Source organism: Rana temporaria, chromosome 8, assembly GCF_905171775.1.
Source record: "Rana temporaria chromosome 8, aRanTem1.1, whole genome shotgun sequence".
NCBI lineage: Eukaryota > Metazoa > Chordata > Amphibia > Anura > Ranidae > Rana > Rana temporaria.
In genome coordinates, this window is record NC_053496.1 from 164,306,256 (window position 1) to 164,331,005 (window position 24,750).

The 24,750-nt window shown below is 43.8% G+C and overlaps 2 protein-coding genes across 2 annotated transcripts in view; both read right to left on the reverse strand.

Moving 5' to 3' along the window:
- Positions 1–5,318: 5,318 nt before the first annotated feature.
- LOC120910727 (mannose-binding protein C-like) lies at positions 5,319–11,463 on the reverse strand. Its single transcript, XM_040322465.1, has 2 exons — positions 11,166–11,463; positions 5,319–6,409 (listed from the first exon to the last, which is right to left on the reverse strand). The coding sequence occupies exons 1-2, from the start codon at positions 11,362–11,364 to the stop codon at positions 6,030–6,032; spliced, it is 579 nt and encodes a 192-aa protein (XP_040178399.1). The 5' UTR covers positions 11,365–11,463; the 3' UTR covers positions 5,319–6,029.
- A 478-nt stretch (positions 11,464–11,941) lies between these two features.
- Positions 11,942–24,750, reverse strand: part of LOC120910464 (collagen alpha-2(I) chain-like) — a 46,544-nt gene continuing 33,735 nt past the window's right edge. Inside the window, exons 6-8 of the mRNA XM_040322221.1 lie at positions 18,011–18,109; positions 15,129–15,173; positions 11,942–12,003 (exon numbers count right to left, since the gene is read on the reverse strand). Coding sequence (XP_040178155.1) covers positions 11,942–12,003; positions 15,129–15,173; positions 18,011–18,109 — 206 coding nt within the window. The remainder of the gene's footprint in view (positions 12,004–15,128; positions 15,174–18,010; positions 18,110–24,750) is intronic.

Below are 24,750 nucleotides of genomic sequence, written 5' to 3' on the forward strand. Positions count from 1 at the left end.
CAGCCTAAACTTCCATAAACCGTGAATGGGAGTAAGTTAATCCTCCCATTCCCCACTAACTTTAGCGTAGCGCCCATACTAAAAGTAAGGGGGCGTTACACTTATTTGTAATCTTACTAGATACAATCATACATAAGCCATATAGGAAGAGTTTGAAGTGAACAAGGATAGACCACCGATCAACTCAATTTGCTCTACCTTACCATTAAGGATTACTCTATTCTTAATCCTTCAAAGATAGCTGAAGATTTACCGGATTCCAAGGAGTTATGCCGCGTACACACAATCATTTTTTTCGGGATGTAAAAAACAAAGTTTTTAAAAAATGTAATTTAAAACGATCGTGTGTGGGCTTCACATCATTTTTCGGGTTCTGAAAAACGACAACATTTTTTTTTTCGAACATGCTGCATTTTTTAACAACGTTTTAAACTATGTCGTTTTCCGGGTTGTAAAAAATGATCGTTTGTGGGCTTAAACGACGTGAAAAACCCGCGCATGCTCAGAAGCAAGTTATGAGACGGGAGCGAGTTATGAGACGGTAAAACTACCATTCATAATGGAGTAAGCACATTCATCACGCTGTAACAGACTGAAAGCGCGAATCGTCTTTTACTAACACAAATCAGCAAAAGCAGCCCCAAGGGTGGCGACATCCGCATGGAACTGCCCCTTCATAGTGCCGTTGTACGTGTTGTACGTCATCGCGCTTTGCTAGAGCATTTTTTTTTACCGATCGTGTGTGGGCAACTTCGTTTTAATGATGAAGCTGGAAAAAAAAGTTGTTTTCTAGAGGCTGAAAAACTTTGTTTTTTACAAGCCGAAAAATGATTGTGTGTACGCAGCATAACATGCAAAACCTTTTTATTCTCTCTTTATTTGCTCAAGTGATGTAAACTGTTGGCGCTATATAAATCCTGTATAATAATAATAATAATAATGATAAATTGCCTCTCTGATTTACTATGTTATGTTATACACTTGCATGTGTTCCTTTTACTACAGTAACCAAACTTGAACTGTTTCACTGATATTGTGTAAGCTTCTTGTTATTGGTGACAGTCGGTAAAGACATAGCTCATTTATCTTTATAAAAAAAACACTCTCAAACCAAGTTACTCTCAATCCAAGGTTTTACTGTACCATAATCTCTGAACGATTGTATCTGTAATAAAATTTAATTTTCCAGCATGCACACATGTATTATCTTTATCTGTGCACAGTATTACATTTTATTTTTTGCATAATGCTTGCTCGGGGGCCATGTTATTTTTTTAGTGCGCTTGTGTTGTTCTGGGCATGCTCAGTGACTTAAAGCGGTTATAAAGGCAGAAAGGCTTTTTATCCTAATGCATTCTATGCATTTAGATAAATAACCCTGTTTGCAGTAGCCCCCTCAGCCCCCCTAATACTTACCTAAGCCCCATCTCAAACCGGCGATGTTGCACCAGAGAGGAGAGACTCTCTCTCCTCCATTGGCTCCCACTGCTGTCAATCAAAGTCAGTTAGTTAATGAGGAGAGAGAGGGGGTGGGATCGGACTGCGGTTCCGTGTCTGAATGGATACACAGAGCAGCTTGCTGTGGGGGCACTTAGCAGGAGGGAGGAGTCAAGAGCACCGACGTGGGACCCAAGAAGAGGAGAATCGGGCTGCTCTGTGCAAAACCACTGCTCAAATAAAAAAAAGGGACTGTATTTTTCAGTGTGCTTGTGGTGTTCTGGGCATGCTCAGGGACTTAGCCATTTTGTGTTTGTGTTGTTCTGGGCATGGCGTATCCTCAGAGACTTAGCACATACTAAACAGGTATTGCTATGCGGAGACACAGGAGAAATATCATGTTGGTGTTTCCTGAACTGTGCATGTGTAGCTGATTGGCTTATTAGCAAGACAACCTGTTGTACAAAGCACTGAAATATTTTGGATAGCTTTGTCCGAGAGGAGGCCTGATTGTTTGCTTGTTTCTTCCTTGATGTTTGTAGCACCCTGGTGTTTAGGCAGGGTTGCTAAACTTGCTAACAAAATTAGTTTGCCAGGTAGTAATTGTCCTGGCTAATTGTTAGGAGATCCACTGATTTCCCCCTAATTCTGAAATTGCTGCACTTTTCTCTTCTGTCACTAGGTGGCATTGTGGCTGGTGACATTAGATCGACAAGGGCCTAGCAAGGACAGATTATGAATGGATATGGTGTCTCAGCCAATAGGCAGGGGTTTCTTTAGTCTCCTGGACTGCTGGGAAAGCCTATTTATTTGGTTGGAGTCGGTGATCAGGGTTCTGTGCCACCTGGACAGCTGTCTAGGTGGATGTGTCTTATGTCGCCCCGGGCTGCTAGGTCGGAAGCCTGAGGCCTCTCCTAGGGACACCTGGTTGCTAGGCGGCCTGATCGAGGCCTATCGAGGAGCAGGAGAAGCAGTGTAGGGTTGGGACTGCAGGATTTGAGTCCAACCGAGTTGTGAAGGTTCAGCCAGACAGGGAACCAATTGTGGTCGGAGGTAAAGGGGAAGCAGTCGCCACTATGGGACCATCAACCTTATTACCGGAAACTACAGTGAGTAAGCTTGACAACGTACCAGAGCAGTCTTCTCACCAGCCGGGGACGGTGAAGAAGTCGGAAAGCTTCAGCAAGTGCCAAGCCAGGGATGAAGCAGGTTAGCAGAGGTGACTCTTGATGAGTATGCAAGCAGGATAGCTGTGGAAGAGCTTAGGAGATTCAGTGACGACTGGAAGCTCAGTGATTGAAGACCTACAGTGGAATACTGTGAGATACGAAAACGGACTGTTCTGTGTTACCAAGAGTTATGTGCTACTACCTTTAGTGACTTTTAGTTCAGTTAAGTGCCATAGGAGACAGCGGTCCTACCTATACAGAAGTGCCATCTGGCTGGTGGCCTTTCGGAGTCTGCCAATTACCATTGCATCTACCTAAGGGTGTCCTGGCCCTAACCCACTCTCCCACAGATCTTGTTGAGAGACAATAAATCTCTCATTCGCATTCAAAAAGTGACTGGCGCCCATCATTTTATCGTGCATTACACTCATCATGCCTGGTAATCCCCTTTATAAGGAAGGATGCCAGCTCTCCCTAAATCTTGATGTCACCATTAGGCCTCTGGGGGGCCCGGAACTCTGCTACAAATGGTGCCCAACGTGGGGCAAAGGTGTTATTCCAGCAGCTAAAAGTAAATGTGGGTGATTCTGTGCAAAGGAAATAGACAAATGCAAAAAAAGGGAGAAAAGAACTGCTGCCCCTACGGTTATTACCACCTGAGTGGCGTACAGATAATTGGTTAGGGAAGGTGTAGGTATGGCGCTGTTCCTCTAGGATCTTAAAAAATGTCTGTGTGGTATGGCCACAATGTTTGTGGGAGGATTGGGGTATTTATTACTTTGACAGGTGTTTAAATGGAAAAAAACATATGGTATGCGATAACCTTAAAATGAAGTACAGTGTACAATCTAGTGGTCCAGTTGTGAGGCTAAGAAGCTTGGTTCACTAAATGACTGTTCAACTTTTTTTTTTTTTTTTTTTTTTAAGTGTATTTTGTGCGTGTACTCGAGAGAGGAGCCGGACTGCAGGAGTTGGGAGTAGGCAGGCCTCCCCCAGAGGCAATCTGCCATCTTTCTTCATGCCCCGGGTGGCAATGGCGGGTGCGTGAGGGGGTCCTCCCACACAGCCCGCCCTACCTGCTCCGCTTTGAAGCCCAACGGGGCAGAGGGACACCCTATAAGGGAGTGAGAGGATCTAGCCCGCTCAACCAGCCCCCTTAGTCCTTCGCCTCTCTTTTTAGAGACCACGTGGTCAAAGTGCGTGCATGTTAACCCAATTTCGAGTGCGTGTAAGTGTGGTGGTTTTTGTGGGAGGGGGGTGGGCGTACTAAGCGCAGGCTTACCTCGCATAGCACACCCACCGGGAGCCGGGCTGAGACCACCAAACTCAATTCACATGTAGCCGAGACCGGGATCCGAACCCCTATGCGTTGAGCCACCGCAGCTCCTACTGTTCAACTTTTAATCAAGATTGATTCACCTATTGGGTGCCTCTCAGGATTGATGGACGTTTTCTTTGCTACTCAGGTTATTTAGGTGCTGCATTTCTCCGTTTCATACTTGTACATTGTTGCCGACAATTTATGGTAGCTGCTGTCCGTCTGTCGTTTTTAAGCTGAGCGCAGTATTATCTATTTTTAAAAGCCACACACAAGGGACCAAATTCTTCTTGTCCTCACCTTTCATGTGTAATCCCACTATATCTCATAACTTCTCAGTAGCCTCCACTGAAATTGATGGTAGTATAGCAAAGGGTCCTTGCAACACGTCAACCAGCAGCACACCACTAGCTGTAGAGTATGGCAGGTGAATTTCTCTGCCCCGGCTGCAGCAGCACAAATAAAAAAAAATACACTCCCTGCCACCCACATGCACAGCTTGTCAAAATTTCTGGCTTTACAACTCCAGCCTTTCCATCTGGTGGATTCTGCTTTGGTCATTGCACTGCTTTCCATAACCAACCAATCACAGGTACACACCCACCAGACTATTTCTATTGAGCCCTTTTTTTTTTTACCTAAGATGCCCAACAATGGTAGGGGCAGGGCTTGAACTCCTTATCTATGATACACCCAACCCACTACTCTGGGGACCTCCAGCAGCTCTTACACTTAGGCACTTGCGCTGCCTATCCTTTACTACAGGGTTCTCAACCCTAACTATGGTGATATCTGGTGGCCAATTTTGGGGGACTAAACTGGATACCCTCCACCCTAAAGAACCCCTTTCTTTAAGGCCTCGTACACACGACCGAACAGTCCGCTGAAAACGGTCCGCCGGACCGTTTTCAGCGGACATGTCCGGTCGGAGATTTCTGTCTGATGGTTGTACACACCATCAGACAGAAATGAGAGACAATCCGTGCGGACAGACAGCGCGGTGACGTGTCTGCGCAATCGCCGCGACGATGACGCGGCGACGTGCGCGGCGCTGAAAGGTCAATGCTTCCATGCATGCGTCAAAGTCATTCGACGCATGCGAGGGATGGCGGCCGGTCGGACATGTACGGTGAGTCTGTACAGACGACCGAACTTGTCCGACGGACAGGATTCCAGCAGGCATGTTTCTTAGCATGCTAAGAAACATTTGTTCGCTCGAAAACGGTCGGGCGGACAAATGTACGCTGGAAACCTGTCCGCTCGGCTGTACAGACGACCGAACATGTCTGCTGAAACTGGTCCGCAGACCAGTTTCAGCAGACATGTTCGGTTGTGTGTACGGGACCTATATATATAACTAAATATAACTAAATATTATCAAGAGTTTATCACCAACCCATTTTTCCCCTCAATGCTAAGATCAGGATTGCTCCTATTTAGTAAATTCAGTAACTGATTAGTCTTTGCTTGCATTATCAATATATTATTACTGATTGGTTGTTTTGGCTTACTATCACCATCTATTATTTCCCTTTGCTGGGTTTCAAAACTTTTCTGCTAGTGGTACTTATTCAGAAGAAGCATCAAAACTGGAGATACAACAATAAACTGTAAATAAGATGCTATTTTTAATATAGTTACATGTATTTTAATGTTTTTTCAATAGAATACAGTAACTGAAAACAATCATGAACATATATTAAAGTGGTTGTAAACCTGTAATAAGAAATATGAACAAAGCAAATCCCTCTAGAGCTAAAAAAAGGTTATGGAGAGGAAGCTCCAGCACACAGCCTGTGATTAACAGCCTCAGCTTGGTTCCTGTGTGTTGTGTGAAAGGGGGGGGGGTGTGCCTTCCCTCCAATGAGTGGCTTCCCTCCACTTTGAACAGTTGTAGAGAAAAGAAGGCTGCAAATAATCAGGTATAATTTATGTAGGAGGATTTGTTTAATCTCTGTGTATCATCTGAGGTCAGTCACTTCACTGGGTAAACATAATGGTTTACAAGCACTTTAATGCCTGGTAATTAGTGGTGCACAAGAGAATACAAGGAATGTAGCCTTAAAAGGTGCATTTAAAGAGGTAAATGGCTTTTTTGCTCTAATTTAAAACTCACAAAGAAAAAAAAATTTGGCTATGCAATTATCATCATTCCACCTTCCATCTTCCCACATAACCACACAGTCCTCGTCGCCAAAAGCGTTGTTGGGTTCACCTGAGCTCCAGTTGATATATTTGATGGCTTCTCCAGACTGGTCTCTAAACTCACCCTCTTTCTGCAAGTCATTTATACCCATGAATAAGTTACGATTGGCCTGCTTGCGGAGGGAGAACATGGCTTGGTTTTCTTCGAGGGTCCGGGGTACAGCCAACTGAGCTCCGTCATTAATACACTTGGTTTTGGCCTCGGAATAAGTGGCTTCAACACTATTTAAAATATAGAATTTGTTGCCACTTACAGCGATAAATTTTGTAAAGGAAAGAGCTGTAATAGTGGAAAGAATAGGAAAAATATATATTTTCATCACAAGACTTTCACGGAACACATAGCAAACAGTAACATCTGAGACTTTATTAGGTTAAAGGAATTCTGTAGGTGAACAACTGTGGGAGCCATTGATGATCTTTATCTAATAATTGTCATTTAGAGGGCTCCACTACTTAAAATCCAGATTCATGTACTTTTACGGCGGCGTAACGTATCCCGTTTACGTTACACCGCCGCAAGTTTTCAGCGTAAGTGCTTGATTCACAAAGCACTTGCCTGTAAACTTGCGGCGGCGTAGCATAAAGCCGTCCGGCGCAAGCCCGCCTAATTCAAATGGGGCGTGTACCATTTAAATTAGGCGCGTTCCCGCGCCGAACGTACTGCGCATGCTCCGTTTTGAAATTTTCCGCCGTGCTTTGCGCGAAATGACGTCGCCCCGACGTAATGTTTTGAACGGCGACGTGCGTTATGTCCTTTCGTATTCCCGGACGACTTACACAAAAAATTTGAAATTCGACGAGGGAACGACGGCCATACTTTGACATGGGCTGTCTATTTTTACACCACCTAAATAGCAGCTGTAGCTTTGCGACGGGAAAAGCCGACTAGCGACGACGTAAGAGAATGCGACGAACGCGCGTACCTTCGTGGATCGCCGTAAACAGCTCATTTGCATACCAGACGCGGAAAATGACGCAAACTCCACCCAGCGGGCGCCGAAGTATTGCATCCTAAGATCCCAAGACGTACGAAGCCGTACGCCTGTCGGATCTTAGCCAAATGCCGTCGTATCTTTGTCTGTGAATTCAAAATAAAGATACGAGGCGGCAAATTTTAAAGTACGCCGGAGTATCAGCAGATACTCCGGCATACTTTTTCTGTGAATTTGTCCCCAGATGTCTAAACTGTAGTCTTGTTCATCTAAAAATGCACTCCAGGACACCTTAAAATCATCTATTGTAGTGGGCCTGCAGGGGTAAATTCTTGTTTATGACAAAAGGACTTGGTAAAACACTTTTACTAACCTGATCCTCCACTCCTGCAGATTCCTTTGCATTGCTAGAGCAGTCCTGGCAGCCCTTTCTCTCCTATACTTCTACAGTCTAAGGTCTTTTGACCAGTGGTGGCCCTTCCATAGGGGGCGCACGGCCCTTTTACCACTTGCCTACCGCCGTATTGTAAAATGATGGTGGCAGGAACCCTTCTTCCCTCCGGGCGGACATCATATAACGTCTTTGTCTTCCCGGCATTATGGAGAGCGCCCGCACGCTCGTCGCATCACTGGGGACCCGATGCACGTGCCCAGCGGCCGTGATGTCCGCCGGGCACCCGCGATTGCTCATCACAGAGCAGGGATGTGGATCTGTGTGTGTAAACACACAGATCCACGTCCTGTCAGGGGAGAGGAGAACTGATAGAATGTTACTTGTATAGGAACACCGATCGGTCTCCTCCCCTCATCAGTCCCCTCCCCCCACAGTTAGAATCAATCCCTAGGACACGCATTTAACCCCTTCAGCGCCCCCTAGTGATAACCCCTTCCCTGCCAGTGACATTTATACAGTAATCAATGCATTTTTATAGCACTGATCGCTTTATAAATGTCAATGGTCCCAAAATAGTGTCAAAAGTGTCCGATCTGTCCACCGGACATGACATAAACCTATCCCCTATTTTGTAGACGCTATAACTTTTGCGCAAACTAGTCAATATACGCTTATTGTGATTTTTTTTTACAAAAAAATATGTAGAAGAATACATATCCTAAGAAAAAAAAAATGTTTTTTTTTTTTAAAATTTGATATTTATTATAGCAATAAGCAATTTGTCATTCAAAGTGTGACAGCGCTGAAAGCTGAAAATTGAACTGGGCAGGAAGGGGGTGAAAATGCCCTGTATTGAAGTGGTTAAAAAAATAGAAAAAAGATCCTTTAGTACAGTGTGTTCCGGCACCGGACACAGTGCACTATGGGAAGCGCCACGTCTATGCAATCACAACATTGCAAACAAGGCGCTTCATTTGCAGGCTTTAAACCTGCCTTTTGGCGCTATCTGTTGCGTTGACATCTTCTGCCCTATGGCTGGGTGCATTGATTGACAATGCACCGCCCTGGGACATGGGCGGGGCTTTCCATCTGAGTTACAACATCACTTATGGTTTTCCCTGTGCCAGGAATAAAACTGAATTGATGTCAGCAGCTCCATGGAACGTATGGCCCAAGCGGAGCACTCTGCACTTTGCATATCTGACAGTCACAGTTCTGATATCAGACAATTTGTGATCGGCTGATATCAGAGTACTCAGAGTCTGTATCTCACGCTGCTGCTCTCCCCCTCCCCCTTCAGGCAGACTGCTATGGCTGTCTCTTCTGCACGTGCAGTAACTCATGGCATGGCAGCTACTGTGTGGGACTCTGACTCTGTGATAATAAGATGGGTGAGTTTTACAGCAACAGGTTGTTTTAAAATGTGTCAAAACGGGCATTCAGGCAGGGAAGAAGTTACCAAACATTACTGTATGGGAGGAGAGAGAACATGGTCTGTGGGGGAGGGTAAGGCCCCATACTCACGAGCAAACATGTCTGCTGAAACTGGCCCGCAGGCCAGTTTCAGCAGACATGTTTGGTCGTGTGTAGGCGCGAGCGGGCCGAATTCCAGCAAACATTTGCCCGCCGGGCCTTTTCCCAGCAGACAAATATTCCTGGACTTGTTTTAAAACAGTCCGCTGGAATTCTGCCCGCTCGGACATGTACGGTCGTCAGTACAGACCTACCGTACATGTCCAGGCGCCCGCCGTCCCTCGCATGCGTCGAATGACTTCGACGCATGCGTGGAAGCATTTTAAAGGCGGGCCGCCCACGTCGCCGCGTCATTGTCGCGGCGACACCGCGTCATCGACGCGGCGACACCGCGGACACGCCCCGCGTATTGTTTACGCGCGGACTTCTGTACGATGGTGTGTACAACCATCGTACAGAAGCCCTCTGGCAGACATGTATGGTGAAAACGGTCCGACGGACCGCTTTCACCATACATGTTTGGTCGTGAGTACCCGGCCTAAGAGTAAGAACAACATGCCAACTCCATCCTATTACAGGGTAATTCATCCTCACTGACTCAGGTGCTAATATAATTAATGTGAGTGTTGCTGGATCCCCTCCACCTCTGTATATAGTGTGCTCTGTATGTATTGTATGTATTGTGTGTTCTGTGTTCTCTGTATGTACTGTGTTTTCTGTATGTACTGTGTGTTCTGTATGTACTGTGTGTTCTGTATGTACTGTATGTATTGTGTGTTCTGTATGTACTGTGTGTTTTCTGTATGTATTGTATGTATTGTGTGTTCTGTGTTCTCTGTATGTACTGTGTTTTCTGTATGTACTGTGTGTTCTGTATGTACTGTGTGTTTTGTATGTACTGTATGTATTGTGTGTTCTGTATGTACTGTGTGTTTTCTGTATGTATTGTATGTATTGTGTGTTCTGTGTTCTCTGTATGTACTGTGTTTTCTGTATGTACTGTGTGTTCTGTATGTACTGTGTGTTTTGTATGTACTGTATGTATTGTGTGTTCTGTATGTATTGTGTGTTCTGTATGTACTGTGTGTTCTGTATGTACTATGTGTTTTCTGTATGTATTGTATGTACTGTGTGTTTTCTGTACGTACTGTGTGTTTTCTGTATGTACTGTGTGTTCTGTGTATGTACTGTATGTATTGTGTGTTCTGTATGTTCTGTATGCTCTGTATGTACTGTGTGTTCTGTGTGTATTGTGTGTTCTGTATGTTCTCTATGTATTGTGTGTTCTATATGTACTGTGTGTTCTGGGTGTATTGTGTGTTCTGTATGTACCGTGTGTTCTCTGTATGTTCTGTGTGTACTGTATATTTTGTGTGTTTTGTGTGTACTGTGTGTTGTGTGTGTGTTCTCTGCATGTTTTATGTGTTCTCTGTATGTATCTCTGTATGTATTGTGTGTATTGTGTGTTCTGCATGTACTGTGTGCACTGTATGTATTGTGTGTTCTGTGTGTATTGTGTGTTCTGTGTGTATTGTGTGTTCTGTATGAATTGTGTGTTCTGTATGAATTGTGTGTTCTGTGGGCTCTGTATGTATTGTGTGCTCTGTATGTATTGTGTGCTCTGTATGTATTGTGTGCTCTGTATGTATTGTGTGCTCTGTGTGCTTTGTATGTATTGTGTGTGTACTGTGTGCTCTGTATGTATTGTGTGTGTACTGTGTGCTCTGTATGTATTGTGTGTGTACTGTGTGCTCTGTATGTATTGTGTGTACTGTGCGCTCTGTGTATAATGTGTTTGGGTATTAGGAGCCGTAACAGCCGAGGATGGGTAGGTGAGGACCTGGAGGAGTTTTTATCACCAGCCGCCACTGCTTCTGACTTTAAAAAGACCAATGCAGGGACCATACTGTAGCTCTGCAGTGGACATAAGGACACTGAGGAACAGTCCACTGCCAGTGCATGGGCGAGCAAAGTGTTGGGTAAGCAAACCTTGGGCTTAAGGCTTGCTGCACTAATTGTAAGCATTTGTATTGTTTGGTCTGTAGACTGCTCCTGACTATGAGCTGTGATCTGCTTCAGCACAGCAGAGATTGGACCTCCAATCCTTTTAGCTCTTCTTTTCCTGCTGAAGAGTCCAAAGCAACTATCTCTTCTCCCTACCTACCTATTGCCCCCAAACACAAGATATACATTACCCAGGTAAAAGTAACCTCCATATAAAGCATCCAGCTAACCTTTTCCCTGCTTCTCAAGGTTTGATTGCAGATCTTTTATCCGTTGATCCATACCAGCCATTTGCAATTTAAGATTATCGATTGCTAAGAAAAGAGTTGACATAATTAAAGCAAATATATCACATGCTAAATCATTAGTTTCTTTCTTCAATATGCTCAGGAGTAAAAATGTTTCTACTTCTTTTTGGTCAGGAGACATTGAGAATTGAGAAGAAAGGTTTCATTTCAGTGTCCCAGTGATTGGAGCTGGCACCATAAAAAATGTGCCTTTAATTGACCAATGGCCAAAACAAAGGAGCATTTCCACTATATTACTAAAAGTAGAAACCTTCTACAGACAAGTCTAGTCTATCGAACATTGACTAATGCCACATACACACGATCGGAAATTCCAACAACAAATGTTCGATGTGAGCTTTTGGTCGGATATTCCGACTGTGTGCTGTTGGAATTTCCGACAACAAAAATTTGAGGTCTGGTTCTCAAATTTTCCGACAAGAAAAGTTATTGTCGGAAATTCAGATCATCTGTATGCAATTTCTGACGCACGAAATAACACGCATGCTCAGAATCAAGCAGAGAGCCAAACTGCCTATTGAACTTCATTGATATCGACTCATCGCACATCACTAACGTTCGTAATTTCTGACAAGATTTGTGTGACCGTATACAACACAAGTTTAAGCCAACATTCCGTCGGAAAAAAATCCACGGTTTTGTTGTCGAAAATTTCTGATCGTGTGTACATAGCATTAAGTCAACTATTCCATTTGACTTTAGTGGTTCCCAAGATTGACCATTGTATGTGTTCCGATTTCAAAATTAAGGATGATGAAAACTGTAATAAAAAAAGAATAAAAAAAAATGAAAAATATTGAAGATGAGCATGCACCTGTGTATGTGTACAGTGTACCCATATATTATATAGCATATAATGAGCATATATATATATATATATATATATATATATATATATATATATATATATATATATATATATATATATATATATATATATATATATATATATATATATATCTGACAACATAAAAAGATAAAGTGAACATCAATAAGATACCGATGACTAATGAATCATAAAGACTATAGAATAGTGCTAGTTTCTAATTTCTCGTTCAAGCCATTAGGTGCAAGGATATCAAGGTTATATATCCAGAATGCTCACATAGCTTGGAGAAACGTTCTGCTTCAGATAGATTATTGGGGATGACTTCTTTGATCCAGACCTGGAGACCTATTGTGGATTTATTGTGAAACTATAAGAAATGTTATGGGAAGCTATGTTTATCATAGCCCTTTTAAATGAACAGCGGTGTTTGTCGAAACCTTGTTTCAATGGGCAGATGGTTCATCCCACATACAACAGCTTACAGGGACACGTGTGATAATATACCACATTATCATTAGAACAGTTGTAGAAATTGGGGCAGATCCACAAAGATCTGCCCCGGCGCATCGTATCCGAGATACGCTACGCCGCCGTACGTTACCTGGCTTTAAATTTAAATCGAATCCTGGAAGAATTTGCGCGGTAAGTTACGGCGGCATAGTGTATCTCTGGCGGTGAAATTCAAATCGGCGATTAGGGGGCGTGTTTCATTTAAATGAAGCACGTCCCCACGCCGAATGAACTGCACATGCGCCGTCCCTAAATCTCCCGCCGTGCATTGCGCTAAATGACATCGCTAGGACGTCATTTTTTTTAACATAGACGTGAATTACGTCCATCCCGATTCACGGACGACTTACGCAAAAAAAAAAATTCAAATTAAACGCGGGAACGACGGCCATACTTAACATGGCAAATCTAACTATACGCCGCAAAACACTAGCTTTAACTATACGCTGGAAAAAGCCGACTAGAGATGACGTAAAAGAATGCGACGGCCGCGCGTACGTTCGTGGATCGACGGAAATAGCTAATTTGCATACCCGACGCGGAAAACGACGCAAACTCCACCCAGCGGACGCCGAAGTATTGCATCTACGATCCGAAGGCGTACGAAGCCGTACGCCTGTCGGATCTAACCCAGATGCCGTCGTATCTTGGTTTTAGGATTCAAACTAAAGATATGACGCAGGTAATTTGAAAGTACGCCGGCATATCAGTAGATACGCCGGCGTACTCGCTCTGTGGATCTGCCCCAGAGTCTATAAATTAAGGTCTTATCCTTGTGTGTAAAGTTTTTTTGCACAAAGCCTTATGGCAATGGTACATCCCTTTAAGGGGAATTAGACATAAAGGATTGTTATCCTTATCCTCCTTTAATCTGGATGGGTGCTATTTAATTTTTTAGCATAGGGCCTCTCCTATAAGTACATTTTGGCCTATCACCCAGGATAGACTAGAGATGAGCATATTGCCTTAAAATATTCCAATATTTAGTTATGATCTTTTCCATTCTTTTATGTTGACCACGATACCTGGTGATGAATCCGACTGGAGGGTTTTTTGGAGGTTTTTCAGTTTTGGGTGATTTACCAGAAAGAAAGCTATTATAGGCTTGTCAACCAGTTTTTCTGGATATCCTTTTTCAAGGAATTTACACTTAGGATAGGTACTCTGAGTAATATAGTCACAGTCTCTAGTACAGCTTTGACTTAACCGGATGGTGTGTTTGGTATGTTTTTGACCCACTGCCGGTAATGGCAACTTTTAATATGCAGATACGAGTTGCCTGCAGTGGGTTTTTGTGCACTTACGGGCAAAAATCTGATCACATTCATAGCCTAACTCAAGGTCTAAAAAAGCCAGACTGTCTTTGTTCCAAACTGAGGTAAAGGAAAGACCCAAATGGTTGTTGTTGCAATGTGCGACAAATGACTCTATCAGGGTGGAAGGACCATCCCAGATGATGACAATGCCATCAATAACAATAACAAGTGTTAGGCAAAAGGGTTATTTTTCCAAATGAACAAATGTTCCAATACCCCTTGGTAAGATTAGCAAATGAGGGCGCAAAATTGGCCCCCATCGCAGTTCCGTGGGTTTGTAAATAGAACTTGCCTACAAAATGGAAATAATTATGCTTGAGGCAGAAGAAAGTTGCATCCAGAATAAGGATGTTTGTTTGGGATTTAGCATAGGGTCTTGTAGCAAGAAATATTGTATTGCTAGCATGCCAATATCATGGGGAATAGAGGTGTAAAGTGAATTTACATCAAGAGACAACCATAAATAGTTGTCTTCCCATGAATAGAGAGACAGAATTTCTAAAAGGTGTATAGAATCTCAAATGTGAGATTGGAGGTTCTGGGCTAGGGGCTGTAGGAAAGCATCAATTTATAGAAAAAAAACACTAGTGATACTATTGATGGATGCCACTATGTGCCTGCCTGCAGGACATTGTAGATCTTTGTGCACTTTTGGCAAATGGTAGAAGTATGGCGTGCTATAAAACTTCTTACATATAAAGGATGCTATCTTTAGCTAGCAAGGCCATCTGCACTATTTCCTTGCGCTTAAGATCTGCAATGCTTGTGAATATATGGCTCCCAGAGAGTTATTCATGATCTCCACAGAAGTAGAGAGGAAGTCCAAAGCAACTCAGGAAGCATGATAACTGCTATATTGTGTCTACAAGAGAAAACCAGGAGATGTTGCGGACCAAAGTCCTACCCAGAAAGAGGAAGAGGCAGGATGGGCAACTGCAGTAATTCTATTGAAAGGAAGTCAGGGGAGGTACAGTGTGTGCTCGGGTCATGCAGAAAGCACCTAGTTTGGGAAGGCACACTTGGCACCACAAAGGGGAGGCATCCAATCTTAATAACTCCAGCCACTGGAAGGTAATACTCAGACCACTTCTTACAGGTGTGCAGACGTTAAAAAATGCACTAAAAAGCATACCAGATAGGTGTGATCCTTGCCTAACAGTTTAACTTTAATACTGAATTAAATTAATGTAATATGTAATTATGTAAGCAACAAATGACATGGCCCGTTACCTGGAGCCACGCTGTCTCCTTTTTCCCCTTTTAGTCCTGGTGGTCCTGTCATTTTTAGAACATATTTAATGAGAGAGTTAATTACACAATACCCATACAGTTAAAATGTTAAATGACCTGTTGGTTGAAGATCATTATTTACTTTTTTGTTGTTTACAAAAGTTTTTATTGTCTTAAAAAGGTAAAATAAAAAATAAATAAAAAATCATACAATCATGTAACAATGTACATCATAAAATTGACATCCAAAGCATAACATTAAAAAATGTAAACAAGGAACAACTCTTGGTTTTTTCAAGGTTCCCATCTACAATCGAACAGGTGCATCCTAGCCTGTAGTGTATATAAAATCCTTTCCATAATGATCACCATATCAATTCTGTCTTGGATAGAGGATAGGGGTACAACAGGGGACTTCCAGTAAAGAGCAATGACCCATAGAGTAGATATACAAATAGTGTGTATGAGACATTCCACCCTGCAGAGGATCCCTGGGATTGTTGCTCAAAGTAAACACATTGGGATTTTGAGCTTCAGAGAAGTTCCAGATATTGCAGAGGCAACAACAGTCATCCTTCTCCATATCGAGGCAAGGAGCTAACAATCCCAAAATATGTGTTTGTATGTGCCCAGCAGCTGGCAGCCTCTAAAGCACAATCCAGACGTTCCTGGGAACATTACTTAGAGTCTGGAAGGAGTGTAGTACCATCTGGTCATTACCTTATAGGCCGTTTCCCTAACCACCAGTGATTTAGTGGCCTTACAAAGGTTTGCCAGCATGGCATCCCAATCCTCCGGAGCAAACTTCATTACAGTCAGTCTCCCATTTTATCCTATATGGAGGTTCACCTAAAAAAAAGCGAAGCTCGTAAGAGGAGGAGAAAGGGGTAAGACTACAATGGGAGATATAAAAGTGTCTTATTTTCATAAAATGAAAATATTCCCGAAGTGGAATTTGTTTTTGTGTGCGGAGGAGATCAAACGTAGTGAAAGTATCTCCAAGCTGGAGGTTCGCTAAGGTAGTCAAGGAGTTGGATTTCCACCAAGTGAATCTCTCAGGGTGATTAAACGCTGAGGCAATGGTTCCCCAAGAAAGGACAAGCCTGGAGGGGTGGGTGAAATTAATCCAAGTTTGCTTTTATAACAGTTCCAGAGGGTGAGAGAATGGTAAATGATCGAATTGAGGGGAGTAAGCTTATGCATAACGTTGGTGGGTGACGATAATATGGACAGGAGGCAATAGGGTTTAATGGAGTCGGATTCAAACCTGACCCAGGGTACTTTTGATTCCGGGATATTCCACTGCGCTATCTGGGAAAAACAGGCAGCCAAGAAGTAGAACCAAAGGTTAGGTAGACCCAGACCTCCGGCGGATTGGGATTTATAAAGAATGTTTTTTGAAAATCTGGGGTGTTGATTCTGAGAAATTAATCTGTTAACATCCTGTTGTAGCTTGTCAATAAAGGCTTTGGGGATATTTATAGGGAGGGAACGGAATCGAAACAAAAGTTTTGGTAATAGGGTCATTTTAACTGCCATGATTCTACCCAAGAATGATATGCGGTAAGAACTCCAAGTTTTAAGCAGGCTTCGTAGTCGAGACACACACATTTTGGAGCAGAAAAGATCAATGAGAATTGTGGTGTGATGAAGATGCCAAGATATATAATTTTGTCGTTCAACCATTGGACCTCGGAGTGTTTCACACTGGGCAGAGGGTAAATTAATGGGAAGAGCTGTGTGTTTAGTTGTATTTACCATAAGTCCAGAGATAGAGGCAAATTTACTCAGTATAGTGAATAAGTTAGAAAGGGAGATTTGGGGTTGGGTCAGAAAGATCATAACATCATCTTTATATATACAGAGTTTAAAGTGGGATCCCTTGCTCCCTTATCCAGATTTCCCCAGATTTCCCCTGTGGCGGACAACTTGCGGTCGGCTATGTTATACTCCGAAGCTGTTTTAGTGAAATCTAAACAGCGGTTATCGGTGCTTGTAACTCCCCCCAAAGCCGCACCGATCACTGCTGACTGTCCCTGTATCCTCCAGTTCCCCCATCCATGCTGCTCTCCCCCTCTGTGCTACTGCTGTCCTTCTCCGTTATTCTGCTCTCCCCCTCCGCGCTCCGTGTCCCCCCTCTGTGCTGCTGCTGTCCCCTTTCTTGCTCGGTGTCACCCTCCATGTCCCCCTCTGCACTCCGTGTCACCCTCCATATCCTCCTCCCCCTTCAGGATGGAGAGCAGAGGTAGGAGCCGCTAAACCTGGCACCTACTTTTTCCAAATGAACAGAGTCAGTGATCTCTGACTCTGTCCATTCATATAACTGAAACATCGTAACCTGTGTTTACGATGCTTCAGTTTATGAACGGAAAGGAGCCTCTGTCTCCTGTCCATTAATTTTAAGTGCAGCTGAGAAAGGGACTGGGGAATCTGTGTCCTTGGTCCCTTTCTCTGTCAGAGGGGAGATGTCAGAGGTCTGTTAAGACCCATGATATCTCACCAAAGCCCCCCAACAGGGCTAACAAAAAATTGCAATAAAAAATTAAAAATAAATTAATTGTAAAAAATTTAAATAAAAAACACACTCACACCATCCACTCCCCCCCCTCAAGAAATCATTGTAAACAAAACATAACGAAAAATAGTAAAAAATAAAAATTGTAAAAAAAATACTGACACATACCACTGTCCCATGACATAAAAAAAAAGTATCGGTATTCGGTATCGGCGAGTACTTGAAAAAAGTATCGGTACTTAAAAAAGTGGTATCAGGACAACCCTAGTTTCAACCAATGAAAACCACTACTGTACACCTTATAGCATGGAGTCAATTCCTGAATAGGCAGGAAATCTATTATGTTTTTCTACAGTTCAGCGATTACCTGAAGCTCCTCCACCTCCTGTTTCTCCCTTTGGTCCTGCTGGCCCCTGCTCTCCTTTTGGTCCAGTTTGTCCAGTTTGTCCCACTGGTCCAGGCAGCCCTAATTAAGGAATACATTTTAAGAGTTAAAACTGACCTCTCATCAGATATTTTTTCATGTTAAGCAGGGGAGTAACTACTATTCATAGAACCCCAGAGCAAAATGTTTATGAGGCCCACCAGCAAAATTTTGATGGGGCCCCCCAGAGACCTAATACACAAAATAAATTTTAGTGCACACAAACACAATTTAATCCATATCTATTTTTTACAAAATGCAAGATGTACTGTCGAGTTAATAGATACCAAACATGTCAAGCCTAAAAATTACGAAAGCCTTTGAAAGTGTAAAAAATGATAAAAGCCAAAATTATCAGTAGGTAACTACAGCTCATAAGTTTATTAACCATTAATGAGGAACCTTGTGCATTCTATGCTCTGCAAGAACATAACCGTGGTCGGACAACTCTACAGCTGCCCAAATCACTTTTAAACAAAAAGCTCAGAGCCTGCCGAGCAAAACTGAAACAGTTTAACCACTTCAGGATTTGGATGTACTGGACATGATCCAAAAAGGTTACATTTTTTTTTTTTTTTAAGAACTACAAACAGCTCTCAGTTTTAACTGAGGAGACACTCTAGATTACTTTTTTTTACCAGGAAGACTGCATTAGTCATACAGGGTACATTTCAGTGCTGGTCAGAAGCTCTGTGAACAATAAACCTACACTACAAAAAAGGTAGTCAAATTCTCCTTACTGTACGACCTGCATGGGCGTAGGAACCGGGGGGAAGACGGAAGAAAAATAGGGTTTTCTTCCGTCTGCAAATGCAGGTCTTTGCGGAGGTGGACAAATTATGGGTGTCAGCGGATGTTCATCCGCTGACACCCGTAATCACATAGGGACCCATGTATGTCCCGTTTTCATCCGCAAACGGACGGATGAAAATGCAGACATACGGTCCGATAGTGTGAAAGGGCCCTAAGGCTACTTTCACACTGAGGCATCAGCAGTAAAGTGCTGCTATTTTAAGCGGCACTTTACTGTCGTTTTGCAGCGCTATTCGCCTGCTAGCAACTCCCAGTTTACTGGATAAGAATATACCTGGCGAGTAAAAATGCTGTCCCCCCCAGATTTGTAAGGGTTCCTACACCCATGACGACCTGCAAAGGGGATCTGTGACAGATAACAACAATTCTGAAGGCTCTTCCTGTAGTATTGACATCAGTTCTTCTTGATTGGAAATGGCTATTGTTAAATGCGAGCCTGCTAAATAACGTGTTGGTAAAATACTAAAATAATAATAATAATAAAAGACGAGTTCCCAGACCTCCAGAAACCACCTAGTACAGTATTGGGCTACAGATTTTTTTTTTTTTATAAGCCGCAACATGCCGAAGACTTGGTAGAGTGGATGACCAAGCCGTCCTCATCCTCCTCATCCTCTCTCATCCAGGTTCAGGGTACTTTGTCTGGCAAAACAGCTGCCAACGCGGCCTCTTCCCTCGGCTCAATGGCATCAGTCACTCCTTCCCTAGCCCCACCATGTCGTCCTGAGGAGTCCCCCGATCTGTTTGACCACAGTGTTGGATACATGCTGCAGGAGGATGCGCAGCGTTTTGAAGGCTCCGATGATGGTACCCAGCTAGAGGAAGGCAGTAACGTGAGCCCAGAGAGAGGGGGTGCCCAAAAAGGACAGCAATCTGGCAGTCATGTTCCCCCAGCTGCAGCATACTGCCAGGTTTGCTCCAGTGATGAGGAGGGAGGGGATGATGAGGTCACTGACTCAACGTGGGTGCCTGATAGGAGAGAGGAGGAGGAGGCACATCTCCAACAAGGCAGGATGCCCTCCAGGGGCCAGCTTAAAGAGGTTGTAAAGGAATATTTATTTTTTCCTTTAAAATAACAAACATGTTATACTTATACCTCCACTGTGCAGTTCGTTTTGCACAGAGTGGCCCCGATCCACGTCTTCTGGGGTCCCTCAGCGGCTGTCTCTGGTCCTCCCCACAAGTACTGACCACAGTCATGCAAGAGCTTGCATGGTGGTGAGTAATTGCGGGCGCGCTACCGTGATACAGCGAGCGTCCACAGCCGCTCACTGTATCACACAGCCCCGCCCCTCGCCGCATCACTGGATGTGATTGACAGCAGCGCCAGCCGCTGCTCTCAATCCATCCGCTCTAGCCAATTAGCGGCCAGACTGAGCGGTGAAGAGGATCTCGGGACCGCGCGGAACTTTCGACGGGTCAGGTAAGTAAAACGGGGGCTCGGGGGGGGGGGGGGGCGGCAACATCAGATGTTTTTTCACCTTAATGCATAGATTGCATTAAGGTGAAAACATTTTTTCATTTACAACTCCTTTAATGGCAGCACACTGACTGCATCACACCGCAGAGCTCTGCATGTGCAGGGCACTGCTGTCTCTCCGTTATTCCAAAAGTTCTTCGGTGTGGGCCTTTTTTGAGACGAGTGCATCAGATCGCACCACTGCTATTGCAACATATGTCTCAAGCGTATCTCGTGTGGCCAAAACATCACCCGCTTGGGCACCACATGCTTGACCAGACATATGTCAACCGTCCAATGCAATTTGTTGGCAAGCATACCTAAAAGACCCACACCAAAGAACAAAGCGGACCTCTACTTACTCCTCATCAGTTGGGATCTCCAACCCCACTATACCTTCAGTCCTCTCTGAAACCTGCACTGAGAGGAATGAAGGTGTAGAATTAGGACTGAATGCCTCAGCAAACCTACGCTGCATGGCCTCCCTGATCCTGCAAAGCCTGCGGAAGGAGCCTCATATTCGTGCTATCAAGGAGAGGGATCATTACTGGCTGGCAACCCTCCCTGATCCACGTTACAAGGGTAAGGTTGCAGACCTTTTCTTGCCGTCGCAGAGGGAGCAGAGGATGAAACATCTTCAGGAGGCCTTGCAGAAACGTCTGTGCAACACGTTCCCAGAGATTAGGAGGTTAAAAAATCCTGGTCCTGGACAACGTGTTGCTGAGGCTTCGGTCAGTCAAAAAACTAGCGGTGGAGAAGGTGGCCGTCTGACCGATGCGTTCAGACAATTTTTTAGCCTGCAGCCCCAAGGTATGATCAGTTCCAGCAACCATCGCCAGCGTCTGTTTTACATGGTGCAGGAATACTTAGGGGCAAGATCAGACTTGGACACCTTTCCCACCAAAAATCCTCTGGGTTACTGGGTCTTGAGGATGGATCACTGGCCAGGGCTTGCACAGTATGCAATTGAGGTACTAGCCTGTCCTGCATCCAGCGTTCTTTCGGAACGCACATTTAGTGCTGCTATAGGCTTTGTAACCGATCACAGGGTGGGCCTGTCCACCGACTCGGTCAATCGACTGACCTTCATAAAAATGAATCCGTTTTGGATCACCACCAGCTACCAAGCACGAATATTTTTTTTTTTAAATGTCAGATCCCTTCAAGACTGCCTATCCTGTTATGCTGAGTGACTATCCTCTTCCTCCTCAATGATCATGCTGAAAGCTTGTAAGAACATTTTTGGTTCTGGGCACCGCCACCAGTAACTAAGGTCCAATATTTCTGCCCCTGTGTAATTACAATTGTTGATGCAGTGCCTTGCAGCAGGGCTCATTCCTGCGCTCCAACTAGAGTATCTGTGAGGGGTTGCTGTGTTGTGGCACCAGTGCCTAAGGCCCAATTTTTCTGCCCCTGTTCAACAGGGGCATGTAATTACAATTCTTGATCTAATATTTCACAGCAGGGCCCATTCCTGCGCCCACCAAGAGTAACTGTGAGGGCTTACAGTGTTGTGGCAACACCACCACCATCACCAAAGGCCCAATTTTTTTGCCCCTGTTCAACAGGGGCAGAAACCCACCAAGAGTGAGGACCTAAAGTGTTGTGGCACCAGCACCACCACCACCACCACCAAAGGCCCAATTTGTCTACCACTGTTCAACAATGGCATGTAATTACAATTCTTGATATAATAGTTCACAGCAGGGCGTTTCAGTGCCCACCAAGACTCACTGTGAGGGCTTACAGTGTTGTGGCAACACCAACACCTAAGGCCCAAATTTCTGCAGAGTATATACGGCAGGCCCCTACTTTAAAACATCCAACTTACAAACAACTCCTACTTGCAAACGGAAGGAGACAACAGGAAGTGAGAGGAAATCTACCCCTAGAAAGGAAAATTCTCTCCAGTAACAGTTAATATGGGGAAAAGGTGTCTCCTCTCCACTGATGCTTTGTCACCAATCCTTGTTTCACAAAAAAAAAATCCAAAAAACATTTTTTAATTGGGACAGAAAGTGAGGTGAAATCTTTTGAACAGGTGCATAGAGAGCAAAACAAATGTTACAGGGGTGATAATCCTTCCCTAGGTTTTCCAAAAAGCTTAAAAATAGATTTTTTCGGCTGGAGCTACACCTAAAAAATGTACCAGTTCAAAATTACAAACAGATTCTAATTAACAACAAACCTACAGTCCCTGTCTTGTTTGCATCGCCTGTATACTGCTGTTAAGAGTACATAGGGCCTGGGGGCCCCACACCTTTCCTTTATTTTATTTGGGTGTGGGGTTCCCCTTAATATCCATAAAGACCCAAAGAAGCTGGTAGTGGCCTGGGGGGGGGGGGGACCCATGCAATTTTTTTCTCAATGATTTTTATCCATATTGCCTGGGACCAGACATTACATTAAAGCCGCAAGCAGTTTTAAATGACTTTTTTCCTATAGAAATGTCATTTTGTGCAGGGACTGTTCTAAACTCGGGAAACACGTGCCACTTCACAGCCATACTATAGACACCCAGCAGGTACGATATTTAAAGGAATATTTCACTTTTTTTCACTTTAAGCATCATTAAAATCACTGCTCCTGAAAAAACTGAAGTTTTTAAAACTTCTTTTTGCATTGATACATGTCCCCTGGGGCAGGACCTGGGTCCCCAGACCCTGTTTAGGACAATAACTTGCATATTAGCTTTTAAAATTATGACTTTAGATTTCGAACGTTCGAGTCCCATAGACTTTAATGGAGTTCTAAAGTTCGCACAAACTTTTGGTCCATTCGCAGGTTCTGGTGCTAACCGAACCGGGGGGGGGGGGGGGTGTTCAGCTCATCCCTACTGATGGGCACTGAATGGCAGCACTGATAGGTGGCACTGGTCGGCATTGATAGGTGACACTGGTGGCCACTTATAGGCAGCACTGATATGCACTGGTAGGGGGAACTGATGGGCACTGCTTAGCAGTAGTGGGTGTCCATGTGCGGGACTGCTGTCCCTCTGACAGAAGCCGGTAATCAGCTTTTTTTTTACTTACGCTATCAGCGCGAGGCATAAAAAGCCAATTACAATCTTCTGTTTACATCACGTGATCAGCTGTCATTGGCTGACAGCTGATCACGTGGTGAAGTCTCATTGACTTGCTTGCTGATCACAGAGTGTGCCACGCGTGTCCCGCGCACCCCACAGGGGGCGTGCAGGCAGTTAATGCACAGGAGGATGTACATGGATGCCCTCCCATGAATTTAGGCCCTGTAGCAGTCTTTCAGCTATTTTGTGGGCACATGGAGGTAAATTATTTTTACAAACACTTTTTTCTTTCTTTCTTTCTTTCTTTCTTTAGGCATCATTAAAATCACTGCTCCAGAAAAAACGACCGTTTGTAAAACTTTTTTTCCATTGATACATGTTCCCTGGGGCAAGACCCGGGTTATCAAAGACGTTTTACGACAATAACTTGCATATTAGGCTTTAAAATTAGCACTTTTGAATTCATACGTTCGAGTCCCATAGACGTCAATGGGGTTCTAAATGTTCACGCGAACGGTCGGTCCGTTCGAAGGTTCTGGTGCGAACCGAACGGGGGGGTGCTCGGCTCATCCCTAGTGCCTGTATGTACTTTCAATACAAGAAAGGAGACTGTGCAAATTTCCAAGACTGAAGGTACTACTAGAGTTCAGCTTTAACTGCTTTACTAACAAAAGACTCAAAATGTACACACATGTGTGAGTCAGATCAGCTGGGCTCCTTCCCACCAGGCAGCTCTCTATAGAGTTTCAATCAGACAAAGAGTCTGAAAGCAAACATATCCTGCTGTACTATTTTAGTTATAAAGACCCATAGTGCTTTAGGTCAACAGTGTCAGGAGTAAACTCTGTTTAGATGTTTTATTTTAAAACAAATATTTTATATACACAGTGAAAAAAAGTTCAGATATAAAACTTTGCTTTTAAAAATTGTAAACCAAAATTTAGAAAATGAAAACTAATTTGACCTAAAACCATTATAGTTTCCTATTACTGAATATCTTGTCGTGTTTCACCAATTGGTTTTCAGCCAATGAAGGCCACTACTGTACACCTTTTAGCATGGAGTCAATTCTTGAATAGGCAGGAAATCTATTATGTTTTTCTACAGTGATTACCTGTGGTGAAGTCTCATTGACTTGCTTGCTGATCACAGAGTGTGCCACCCGTGTCCCGCGCACCCCACAGGGGGCGTGCAGGCAGCTAATGCACAGGAGGATGTACATGGATGCCCTCTCAGGAATTTAGGCCCTGTAGCAGTCTTTCAGCTATTTTGTGGGCACATGGAGGTAAATTATTTTTACAAACACTTTTTTCTTTCTTTCCTTCTTTCTTTCTTTCTTTCTTTCTTTCTTTCTTTCTTTCTTTCTTTCTTTCTTTCTTTCTTTCT